The sequence below is a fragment of the Nannobrachium achirus genome (assembly GCF_963921795.1).
Source record: "Nannobrachium achirus genome assembly, chromosome: 9".
In the NCBI taxonomy this organism is placed as follows: Eukaryota; Metazoa; Chordata; class Actinopteri; order Myctophiformes; family Myctophidae; genus Nannobrachium; species Nannobrachium achirus.
The window spans coordinates 10,796,928-10,809,844 of NC_137818.1; the positions used below are offsets into that span (position 1 = coordinate 10,796,928).

At 41.2% G+C, this 12,917-nt stretch overlaps 1 protein-coding gene across 1 annotated transcript; it reads left to right on the top strand.

The window, feature by feature from the left end:
• Nucleotides 1–3,480: 3,480 nt before the first annotated feature.
• Nucleotides 3,481–10,227, top strand: LOC308291839 (uncharacterized protein; the record flags this gene model as incomplete). The annotated part of the gene is made up of 5 exons (XM_080733970.1): nt 3,481–3,580; nt 3,821–3,882; nt 4,003–4,101; nt 4,300–4,422; nt 10,174–10,227. The coding sequence occupies 5 exons, from the start codon at nt 3,481–3,483 to the stop codon at nt 10,225–10,227; spliced, it is 438 nt and encodes a 145-aa protein (XP_080590096.1).
• Nucleotides 10,228–12,917: the final 2,690 nt, after the last annotated feature.

Here is a 12,917-nt window from a genome sequence, read left to right on the forward strand (position 1 = left end):
CATTACTGTCCATTCACTCCATTGATTAGTGTGAAAGAGGCTGGACACACGTGTGGCACATCTTCTTCATTTCTTTCATGCTTAAATGAGGCACGCTAACTCGTCACTACCTGTCTTTTGTCCAGGAACAACAATCACATTAACACAACAGAACAGTAGTTATTTCTTTCAATTCAAATTGCAAATGAATGCATGTCCACAGAGCTCACTGTCTGAGTGTGCCGTCCTGTGTACGGGGACTCGAGGAGGCAGAGGGGAGAGGAGGAGTGTGATGGATTAATGTATCTCATAGGGGAATAAGAAGGTGTTGTTGTTTACAAATAATATTTCTATCAGCCACATACCACACTAACAGAATCCATATATGGCCAAGACAGCCCATATCTATCACTCGTACTAACAAACTGCGATTATTGTTTATTGATCAAGAAAAGGTAAAACCATACAAGCACTTCATTTTTTTTAAATTATTTCTATGTCATGCTCTGATCCAGATACTGACATAAACACCTTCGCATACACTTTCACTGACACATTCATTCACATACGGTGAATGTTGTCTAATAGCAATTTAAATGTAGCTAATCTACACACAACTAATTTACACTTTTTTCGGTGTGAGCCTCCACCACTGTGGACTGGAGTGGTTCTACAACTGTGTGTGTGTGTGTGTGTGTGTGTGTGTGTGTGTGTGTGTGTGTGTGTGTGTGTGTGTGTGTGTGTGTGTGTGTGCGTGTGTGTGTGTAAAACACCAAATAATGCAGGCAGGGCAGAATTTGCAGGACGATACCCACTCATAATCTAAATACAAAAGAGAGCATTCAAATCTTATAACCACCTAAAAGAAAGTGACCCAGATGCACTCCATAACAAGAGACACTCACACACTGATAAAATCTAGACTAGAGAGATGCCCCCTCAGCCAGCTGGTCCAGGAACTCTGTAGTACTGTACACAAACACAAGCAGAGCCACCAGAAAGACAAATCACTGGACTAAACCTAATTGTAAAACAAAAGCTACCTGACACAGTGGAACGAAGCAACCCAAAAGCAGAGCCAACTAGAACGCTATTTGGCCACTAAACAGAGAACATAAAGTGGCAGAATACCCGAGCACGGTGACCAACCCAAAACAAAGAAAAAACCTTGACAAGGTACACACTCAGTGAGCATAGTCTTGCGAGAAAGGCTGTCATAGGCATACCTGGCTCCCTATAGGAAACAGACTGCGCACAAAATGAAGTGGAAACTGAGCTACACTTCCTAACTGTACCAAGACATCAGAGACACATACTACCCATAGATCATAACCCCCAAGGAGAGTTTGAAAACATGATAAAAAACTCCCATATCTGCTGTGTGAATAACAACAATGTGCAAACAAACACAGCAGCAAGATTTGTGAGCTGCTGTGATAGAAGGATATCAAATGGAACACAACCACCCTAAAGACTACTAGCCATTGTCACTGCACTCTGTCTGTATTGAGTAACCTTGATACAAAACTCTTTTACTCCCTTCAATTGAAATCATTTTGTTTTGATTGTATTGTATTATGTACACTTCTGCTTTGGCAAAGTAAACATATGTTTTCTCATGCCTATAAAGCCCTTTGAATTGAAATTTGAAAGTGTGTGTGTCTCTATATTGTAACAAAAGGCGAGGAGGTGTTAAAAATTACACTCTTCTTCTACAGCAGTGTTTCTCAAACTTTCAAGTTCTCCCCTTAAATCTGACCTTGGTTCAATTTTTACACTGTCCTACAGACTTGTAAGGGTCAATTTATACCCCCAAAAAGGAACCCAAGGAGTCCCTGGAATACACTGTGAGAACCACTGTTCTACAGTGTTTTAATTTGTATTGCTTTTGACATATTGTGTTGTGTTGTTGATGTACACTTTGCCTGTTTTTAACTGATTGTCTTTTTATGCTTTGCCTGTGTTTTTGAACTGTACGGCGACCTTGAGTGTCCTGAAAGGCGCCTTTAAATAAAATGCATTATTATTATTATTATTATTATTACGGACACAAGGAGTCTGGTCTCAGCCCCATCAAGACGGTCTCTAAAGCCTGCTCATTATGCTTTGTACTTGGTCAATAGTACCCAGAGCACATCACTGCATTTCATGTTGTGTGATGATGGCCCGTCAATCAGGCTGGCTTTTGTTCTGTTCTGACCTTTCACATTGAAATGAGCCAATGACTGTTTTCTACTGGAGGAGGAGAGGTGTGAGGAGGTGTTTCTCCTCTCCAAGGACAAAGAGAACACTCTGCTGCTCAGAGTCAGACCACTACAAATAGGAGTCAGGACACAACACACACACACACACACACTGCGACCAGACGCTCACCATGGAGTGACCACCACCAAGAAACTATCATTTCAGTTCAACTATCAGATCGCTTTTTCAAACTTCTGTTGTGGGGAAACATTCAAGACAAAGTTACAGGTAAGGTTGTCTTTCCTTCTGCCTTCTGCACAATTGCCATTTCGCATACAATAGTACCATAATGCTCTGTTTTGCTTTATTTTTCTTTACTTTTCCCCCCTGCTGGTATCTATATTGTAGCCTATACTGGAAACGGATGTATAGAAAAAAGAAAAAAAATGTACTTAAGAAAATTGTAACCTTGTTTGAAAAGGTGTCATATAATCCCATAAGGGATGGGCCACGAGGTGGCATGACACTCAAATAAAATCATTCATTCATTCATTCAAACAGCATGTGATTCGGTAAGGCGTTGAAGCTTTAAGGATATCAAACAAAAAGGTTGTGGGGACTTGTATCTAATCTATTCAACGGTTTCCATTTTTGTATTGTTTGTTGAGAGCGGGTTGGATTAAACATAAATTATATTTGTTTTCTTTAGTGTAAGCATTCTCAAAAATAAATGTTGCATCATGGGAATTATTTGATCCCTCCTGACCGCTAATTATGAATAATTTAAACTTCATGTAGATTTTAATTATGAGGAATTACAGGATTGGTTCTGTGGAAACAGATTTGATTTGTCAAAGAGTATCCCATAGTGATTCCCCTCAACAAATATTTAAATGTAGTTACATCAATGACTCATGAGGACTTTGCAGATACTTGGCCAGTGTTGACTTCCACCTCAATAATATTGTTCTTGTCAAATACAGTTTATGTAAATGAAGTATCTTAATCCTGTGTGTGTACTTTGCATTACAACAGGTCTGCAGTGGCGTGTCAAAGCTCCATCCCCTGCCATACTCACCTGAGACGATAAGATTGACCTTCAGATCAAACACAGCTTCCAGTGAGAGGGTACTTTCTACAGCTACAGGAGGGAATACAGACCCAGACCACTGGAACCTGCTGCTGATTCTGGACTTTAACAACAACCACTTCAGGGAACATTCTAGAGGAGAGGTGTTAGGAGGTGTTAGAGGAGGTGTTACCACCACTGACTAACTTCTGTATTGAGTTGTTTGTAGCTTCATTCAAAGAGACTAAATGGCTTCCACGTCGTCTCTTCCAGAAGAGGATTATTACTGTCCTGTGTGTTGTGACATCTTTAAAGATCCCTTTACCCTGTCGTGTAGCCACAGCTTCTGTAATGCTTGTCTGCCGCAATGGTGGAAGGGAATGCAATGCAAGCAATGTCCAGTTTGTAAGGAAATACATTCTACAGAACATCTACCCCGTAACCTGGCTCTGAAGAACCTGTGTGAGGCCTTCGTACGGGAGAGACAGAGAGCTCCAAAACGTATGAGAACTTCATCAGGGTCTGAGGTTCTCTGCAGTCTGCATGCCAATACACTTGAACTGTTCTGCCTGGAATGTCGACAGCCAGTGTGTCTTGTGTGTCGAGATTCTAAAAAACACAAAAACCACAGCTTCAGACCCATCGATGAAGCTGCTCTGGATCACAAGGAGGAAGTCCAGAAATTACTGAAGCCTTTACAGGAGAAACTGAAGGTCTTTACTGATGTTTTAGAGATTAGTGACAAAACAGCAAAACACATTAAGATCCAGGCTCAGAACACAGAGCTGCAGATCAAGGAACAGTTTAAGAAGATGCGTCAGTTTCTACTAGAGGAAGAGGAGGCCAGCATCAGTGCACTGGCGGAGGAAGTGCGGGAGAAGAAGAAGATGAAGAAGAAGATGAAGGGTCTGAACAGAGACATATCAACCCTTTCAAACAACGTCAGAGCCATAGAGGAGGAGCTGAAAGCTGAACACCCGCAGAATTACAAGACCATAATGGAAAGAGTCCAGGTCACACAGCAGGACCCACCGCTGGTTTCAGGAGCACTGATAGACGTGGCCAAACACCTGGGAAACCTGACCTTCAGGGTCTGGAACAAGATGAAGGACATTGTCTCCTACACTCCTGTCATTCTGGACCCAAACACTGCCTGTCCAGATCTCACCCTGTCTGATGATCTGACCAATGTGAGATTTGGAGAATTGCAGTTGGTTCCTGACAACCCAGAGAGGTTTGACCAACATGACTATGTCCTTGGTTCTGAGGGTTTTAACTCAGGGACTGTGGGATGCTGGGATGTTGAGGTTGGAGACAATGAAGACTGGGATGTGGGTTTGTTAGCAGCGTCTTACCCGAGGAAGGGTACATCGTTTGGTCAACACTGGAGTATGTCATGTCATTTTAATGGTAGATACAAAGAATACACAGCAAGAGTCTCCTCAACAGGGAATGTCAACACTCTTCTCGAACTGAACTCGGATCCTCAGAGGATCCGAGTCCAGTTGGACTGGAATGAAGGACGGCTGTCATTCTCTGATCCTGATACTAACACACACATACACACCTTTACAGACACTTTCACTGACACACTCTTTCCATATGTTTCCTTTGATGATGATATCCCTGTGAAGATGTTACCTGGGAAGATCAGTGTAACGGTGGAACAATGAAGTTAGACATGATGATGATGATGATGATGATAAAACATTGAGAGTATTTAAGGGGAAGTATTATAGAATAAATACTGGGGAATGTCAGTCACGTTGATAGGTGTTACCTAAAGCAGTGGTTTTGATTGAAGACTTTATTAGACGTTTGCTTAGGAAAGGGTACAGTTTCATAACAGTACATTACACTGGTACGCTTATTTACATTGGGGTCATTTTTTAACTAATGGGTCTCAAACTTTTTCATGTCAGGAACCTCAAATTAATATTTGGCTACGGACCCCCATCTGAAAATATCTTGTGCCCCTTGAAGAGAACATTAAACATGTAAAAACATATTTGTTCAAAAATCTGAAATAAATCTTGATGTGAACTTTTAATTCTTGCCTGATTGTTTCTTTGTTGTCCTGTCTGAGTCACTGAACGTTACATAAAGAGTTAACAACACATATATTTCCAGGGTAGTAGGCCTAGCTGAGCAGTGCACAAGTGTGCATTTACAGCAACACTCTGCACACACACACACACACACACACACACACACACACACACACACACACACACACACACACACACACACACACACACACACACACACACACACACACATTTTACTCTTTTCCCTGCAGTGATTATACAGGAAATGTAACTTTTGATAAATACATGTTTTGTTAATTCATAATTCCAGTACAGCTATTGTTCAGCTATGACTTATTCACTTATTCATTATCACGTTCTGATCAGCCTATAGTGACAGACAAGAATTTGGTTCATCAGCCAAATTGTTACATGAATTATAGCCAAGTATTAGCCATTTAAATATAATTAATAACAATGATTTAACAACATTCAGTCAAGGGCCAAGGGACTAAACCTTAGTGGTGTCAACACTAACTGGGCCTTCTGACAACATGTGAGTCTCATGTGGTTGAGTATATCTGACAGCTTGTATTGACCTACAAGCTCAAAATCTAGGTATAAAATAGGTATAAAGTCGTTGATGTATGTTTTGTGATATTATAATTTATATCTGCAAAGTAACTGATTGTAGTGATACGCGGAAGCGGGGATTGAACCCGGGACTCCCACTCGCCAGTCCAACGCACAACCAGTCGTGCTAATAGGGCTGAGCCCGATTAGCAGGGCTGTTGTCGCTGGTTCATGGCTGGTACTAACTCTGGGGGCTACAATCACCCCCCTGATCTTTGGAGCGCGCCCTCGCGCTTCACACTTCACGCCGTGGACCGCCGCACACGACGTGGACCTGTCCCTCACGCGAGGATACCACGCTCCTCATCCTGCCGACAACGCCAGATTGTAGTGATACGCGGAAGCGGGGATTGAACCCGGGACTCCCACTCGCCAGTCCAACGCACAACCAGTCATGCTAATAGGGCTGAGCCCGATTAGCAGGGCTGTTGTCGCTGGTTCATGGCTGGTACTAACTCTGGGGGCTACATATAGTAACCAAAGTCTTCAAATAAATGTAGCTGGCCACCATTACTGTCCATTGATTAGTGTGAAGGAGGCTGGACACACGTGTCATGCATCTACTTTATTTCTTTCATACTTAAATGTTTTGTCCTAGGAACAACAAACACAATCACATTAACACAACAATAGTTCTTTCTTTCAATTCAAATTGCAAATCACTCACTCTGACTGTCTGAGTGTGCCGTCCCGTGTACGGAGCCTCGAGGAGGCAGAGGTGAGGGGAGGACTGAACTACAACATAACAACATAACATTTCAAGGAAATGAACAAATCGGTCATGATTCTTTCTAGTGAACACATCACATCACTAATGTACACACTCAGAGTTACAAACCAGGGTCCATTTGGTTCCATTTGTACAGTCTCATTTGTACAGTCTCAAAGTTATTTGATTTGTATTTATTTATTATTATGTTTTTGGGCTTTTTGCCTTTAATGATAGTTAACTATGAAAACCGGCAGCTCTTGTCCACGTATTCGCGTATCTCTGTAGGTCACGCCTGACACTGCGGTTCCCCTGACACATCACTGACATCACAGGTCTATGGGTTTGCTGTGATGTCAGGGGAACAACTCTTAACAGAGCGGGTTTGCCACTCTGACATCACATTCTGGCTTCAGAATCCCTTAGGCTTTTATGGCCATATATGGAGTTCCCTGATGTCATCAATGTTAAGCCCATATCTAACAAGACTTCATATGTGAATGCCCATATATGGCCACATACCACACTAACAGAATCCATATATGGCCAAGACAGCCCATATCTACCACTCGTATGAACAAACTGCAATTATTGTTTATTGATCAAGAAAAGGTCAAACCATACAAGCACTTCATTTTTTTTAATTATTTCTATGTTATGCTCTGATCCCGATACTGACATAAACACCTTCGCACACACTTTCAATGACACATTCATTCACATGTATGGTGAATGTTGTCCAATAGCAATTTAAATGTAGCTAATCTACACACAACTAATTTACACTTTTTTTTAGGTGTGTGAGCCTCCACTACCGTGGACTGGAGTAGTGGTTCTACAACTGTGTGTGTGTGTGTGTGTGTGTGTGTGTGTGTGTGTGTGTGTGTGTGTGTGTGTGTGTGTGTGTGTGTGTGTGTGTGTGTGTGTGTGTGTGTGTGCGCGCGCGTGTGTGTGTGTAAAACACCAAATAATGCAGGCAGGGCAGAATTTGCAGGACGATACCCACTCATAAGTTAAATACAAAAGAGAGAATACCTAAAAGAAAGTTACCCAGATGAACTCCATAACAAGAGACTCTCACACACTGATAACATCTAGACTAGAGAGATGCCCCCTCAGCCAGCTGGTCCAGGAACTCTGTAGTACTGTACACAAACACAAGCAGAGCCACCAGGAAGACATCTCTCTGGACTAAACCTAATTGTAAAACAAAAGCTACCTGACACAGTGGAACGAAGCAACCCAAAAGCAGAACAAACTAGAATGCTATTTGGCCACTAAACAGAGAACATAAAGTGGCAGAATACCTGAGCACGGTGACCAACCAAAAACAAAGAAAACCCCTTGACAAGGTACACACTCAGTGAGCATAGTCTTGCGAGAAAGGCTGTCATAGGCATACCTGGCTCCCTATAGGAAACAGCACAAAATGAAGTGGAAACTGAGCTACACTTCCTAACCACCTGCCCACTGTACCAAGACATGAGAGACACATACAACCCATAGATCATAACCCCCAGGAGAGTTTGAAAACATGATGAAAAAAAATCCCTTAACTGCTGTGTGAAGAAAAACAATGTGCAAAGTAAACAAACACAGCAGCAAGATTTGTGAGCTGCTGTGATAGAAGGATATCAAATGGAACACAACCACCCTAAAGACTACCATTGTTAATTATCACTGCACTCTGTCTGTATTGAGTAACCTCGATACAAAACTTTTTTACTCCCTTCAATTGTACACATTTTGTTATGATTGTATTGTATTGTATTATGTACACTTCTGCTTTGGCAAAGTGAACTTATGTTTTCTTATGCCTATAAAGCCCATTGAATTGTAATTTGAAAGTGTGTGTGTCTCTATATTGTAACAAAAGGCGAGGAGGTGTTAAAAATTACACTCTTCTACAGCAGGGTTACTCAAACTTTCAAATGTCAAGGTCTCCCGTCCGTCTGGACGTGTACACCTTTTTCCCCCGCTCTGACATTACTGTGATGTCAGGGGAACCACTTTTAACAGAATGGGTTTGCCTAGTGACAAGACAAGAATTTGGTATCAACTTGGCCACTGGCATAACTTAATAATTTCATTAGCCAAATTATTGTATTAATTGTAGCCAAATGTTAGCGAATTAAATAGAAATAATAACAATAACAATTATTTAATCAACCTTCAGTCAAGGGCCAAGAGACTAAACCTTATTGGTGTCAACACTAACTGGGCCTTCTGACATATGTGAGTCGCATGTGGTCTATAACATAAGACATCTATGATGAATAAAAGCCTGAGGTTCGCTTTTCACCCTTACAGTGTCTTACTGGTAATACCGTATATAATATTATATAGAATAAAATTCTAAATAAAATATGTTGTTCAGTATATCTGACTGCTTGTATTAACCAATGAAAAATTTGCCATTTTGTGCAGTATTATTGATGCCATCATAGGCATACCTTGCTCCCTAGAGAAAACATATGCAACCACTGTTTATAAAATGAAGTGGAAACTGAGCTACACTTCCTAACCGCCTGTCCAGTGTCCACTGTACAAAGACATGAGAGATCCACAGATCAAAACCACCCATATATGCTGGGTGAAGTACAACAATGTGCAAACACAGCAGCATGATTAGTGAGCTGCTGTGATAGGAGAAGCATATCAAATGGAACACAATACATTATGCTTTGTAGTTAGTACCCAGAGTATTACAAAATATACACTAATATACACTGTTGTGTCCGTACACGGACAAAATGTGCCCGAGGCAAAGACTTGGCCTGGTCCGTGGCCAATGGTGGAAAAAATGCACTCACGTATTTTACTCAAGTAAAAGCATCAATACCTACTGCAGTATAACATACTTGTTATGTGTTAAAGTATGAAACTGTTGGCACCAAAATGTACTTAAAAGTACCAAAAGTAAAAGTACTAAATGTTTGAAAATAGCAGATCTACGAGCTCACAACCTAGGTATAAAGTCGTTGATGTATGTTTTGTGATATTATAATTTCTGCAAGTAGTAACCAAAGTGTTCAAATAAAAGTAGTGGAGTTAAAAGTACAAATACTTCAAAACTGTGGTAGGCCCACAGAGGCAGCATTTCTACCACTGTCCGTGGCAAATTTTTGTTTTTCTGTTTCACACACCATTATAATGTACACTAGTGGTGGACAAAACTGTTTATTTCAGTGAACGTCGTGTTCTCAGCAATGATCAGTTCAAATGATTCGTTCACATTCACCATACAGCACATCTCACACTGCCGCCGCAACCACCTGGCGATCCTTTAGCTGTCCATTGTCATCATTATTTCTTTCATAGATGACGGGGCGCTAAGTTCTCTAACTGGCCACCATTACTGTCCATTGATTAGTGTGAAGGAGGCTGGACACGCGTGTCATGCATCTACTTTATTTATTTCATACTTAAATGTGGCGTGCTAACTCGTCACTACCTGTCTTTTGTCCTAGGAACAACAAACACAATCACATTAACACAACAATAGTTCTTTCTTTCAATTCAAATTGCAAATCACTCACTCTGACTGTCTGAGTGTGCCGTCCCGTGTACAGGGCCTCGAGGAGGCAGAGGTGAGGGGAGGAGTGAACTACAACATAACAACATAACATTTCAAGGAAATGAACAAATCGGTCATGATTCTTTCTAGTGAACACATCACATCACTAATTTACACACTCAGAGTTACAAACCAGGGTCCATTTGGTTCCATTTGTACAGTCTCATTTGTACAGTCTCAAAGTTATTTGATTTGTATTTATTTATTATTATGTTTTTGGGCTTTTTGCCTTTAATGATAGTTAACTATGAAAACCGGCAGCTCTTGTCCACGTATTTGCGTATCTCTGTAGGTCACGCCTGACACTGCGGTTCCCCTGACACATCACTGACATCACAGGTCTATGGGTTTGCTGTGATGTCAGGGGAACAACTCTTAACAGAGCGGGTTTGCCACTCTGACATCACATTCTAGTTTCTACTAGAGGAAGAGGAGGCCAGCATCAGTGCACTGGCGGAGGAAGTGCGGGAGAAGAAGAAGAAGATGAAGAAGAAGATGAAGGGTCTGAACAGAGACATATCAACCCTTTCAAACAACGTCAGAGCCATAGAGGAGGAGCTGAAAGCTGAACACCCGCAGAAATACAAGACCATAATGGAAAGAGTCCAGGTCACACAGCAGGACCCACCGCTGGTTTCAGGAGCACTGATAGACGTGGCCAAACACCTGGGAAACCTGACCTTCAGGGTCTGGAACAAGATGAAGGACATTGTCTCCTACACTCCTGTCATTCTGGACCCAAACACTGCCTGTCCAGATCTCACCCTGTCTGATGATCTGACCAATGTGAGATTTGGAGAATTGCAGTTGGTTCCTGACAACCCAGAGAGGTTTGACCAACATGACTATGTCCTTGGTTCTGAGGGTTTTAACTCAGGGACTGTGGGATGCTGGGATGTTGAGGTTGGAGACAATGAAGACTGGGATGTGGGTTTGTTAGCAGCGTCTTACCCGAGGAAGGGTACATCGTTTGGTCAACACTGGAGTATGTCATGTCATTTTAATGGTAGATACAAAGAATACACAGCAAGAGTCTCCTCAACAGGGAATGTCAACACTCTTCTCGAACTGAACTCGGATCCTCAGAGGATCCGAGTCCAGTTGGACTGGAATGAAGGACGGCTGTCATTCTCTGATCCTGATACTAACACACACATACACACCTTTACAGACACTTTCACTGACACACTCTTTCCATACGTTTCCTTTGATGATGATATCCCTGTGAAGATGTTACCTGGGAAGATCAGTGTAACGGTGGAACAATGAAGTTAGACATGATGATGATGATGATGATAAAACATTGAGAGTATTTAAGGGGAAATATTATAGAATATATACTGGTGAATGACAGTCACGTTAATAGGTGTTTCCTACAGCAGTGGTTTTGATTGAAGACTTTATTAGACGTTTGCATAGGAAAGGGTACAGTTTCATGACAGTACATTACACTGGTACGCTTGTTTACATTGGGGTCATTTTTTAACTAATGGGTCTCAAACTGTTTCATGTCAGGAACCTCAAATTAATATTTGGCTGCGGACCCCCATCTGAAAATATCTTGTGCCCCTTGAAGAGAACATTAAACATGTAAAAACATATTTGTTCAAAAATCTGAAATAAATCTTGATGTGAACTTTTAATTCTTGCGTGATTGTTTCTTTGTTGTCCTGTCTGAGTCACTGGACGTTACATAAAGAGTTAACAACACATATATTTCCAGGGTAGTAGGCCTAGCTGAGCAGTGCACAAGTGTGCATTTACAGCAACACTCTGCACACACACACACACACACACACACACGCACGCACACACACACACACACACACACACACACACACACACACACACACACACACACACACACACACACACACACACACACACACACACAGGTAACATCACATTTTTTTTTATAAAACTAAGACATTTTTACTCTTTTCCCTGCAGTGATTATACAGGAAATGTAACTTTTGATAAATACATGTTTTGTTAATTCATAATTCCAGTATAGCTATTGTTCAGCTATGACTTATTCACATATTCATTCTCTCGTTCTGATCAGCCTATAGTGACAGACAAGAATTTGGTTCATCAGCCAAATTATTACATGAATTATAGCCAAGTATTAGCCATTTAAATAGAATTAATAACAACGATTTAACAACATTCAGTCAAGGGCCAAGGGACTAAACGTTAGTGGTGTCAACACTAACTGGGCCTTCTGACATTATGTGAGTCTCATGTGGTTGAGTATATCTGACAGCTTGTATTGACCTATGAGCATGCCGACTCCGTCCGTCTGGACGTGTACACCTTTTTCCCCCGCTCTGACATTACTGTGATGTCAGGGGAACCACTTTTAACAGAATGGGTTTGCCTAGTGACAAGACAAGAATTTGGTATCAACTTGGCCACTGGCATAACTTAATAATTTCATTAGCCAAATTATTGTATTAATTGTAGCCAAATGTTAGCGAATTAAATAGAAATAATAACAATAACAATTATTTAATCAACCTTCAGTCAAGGGCCAAGAGACTAAACCTTATTGGTGTCAACACTAACTGGGCCTTCTGACATATGTGAGTCGCATGTGGTCTATAACATAAGACATCTATGATGAATAAAAGCCTGAGGTTCGCTTTTCACCCTTACAGTGTCTTACTGCATACCGTATATAATATTATATAGAATAAAATTCTAAATAAAATATGTTGTTCAGTATATCTGACTGCT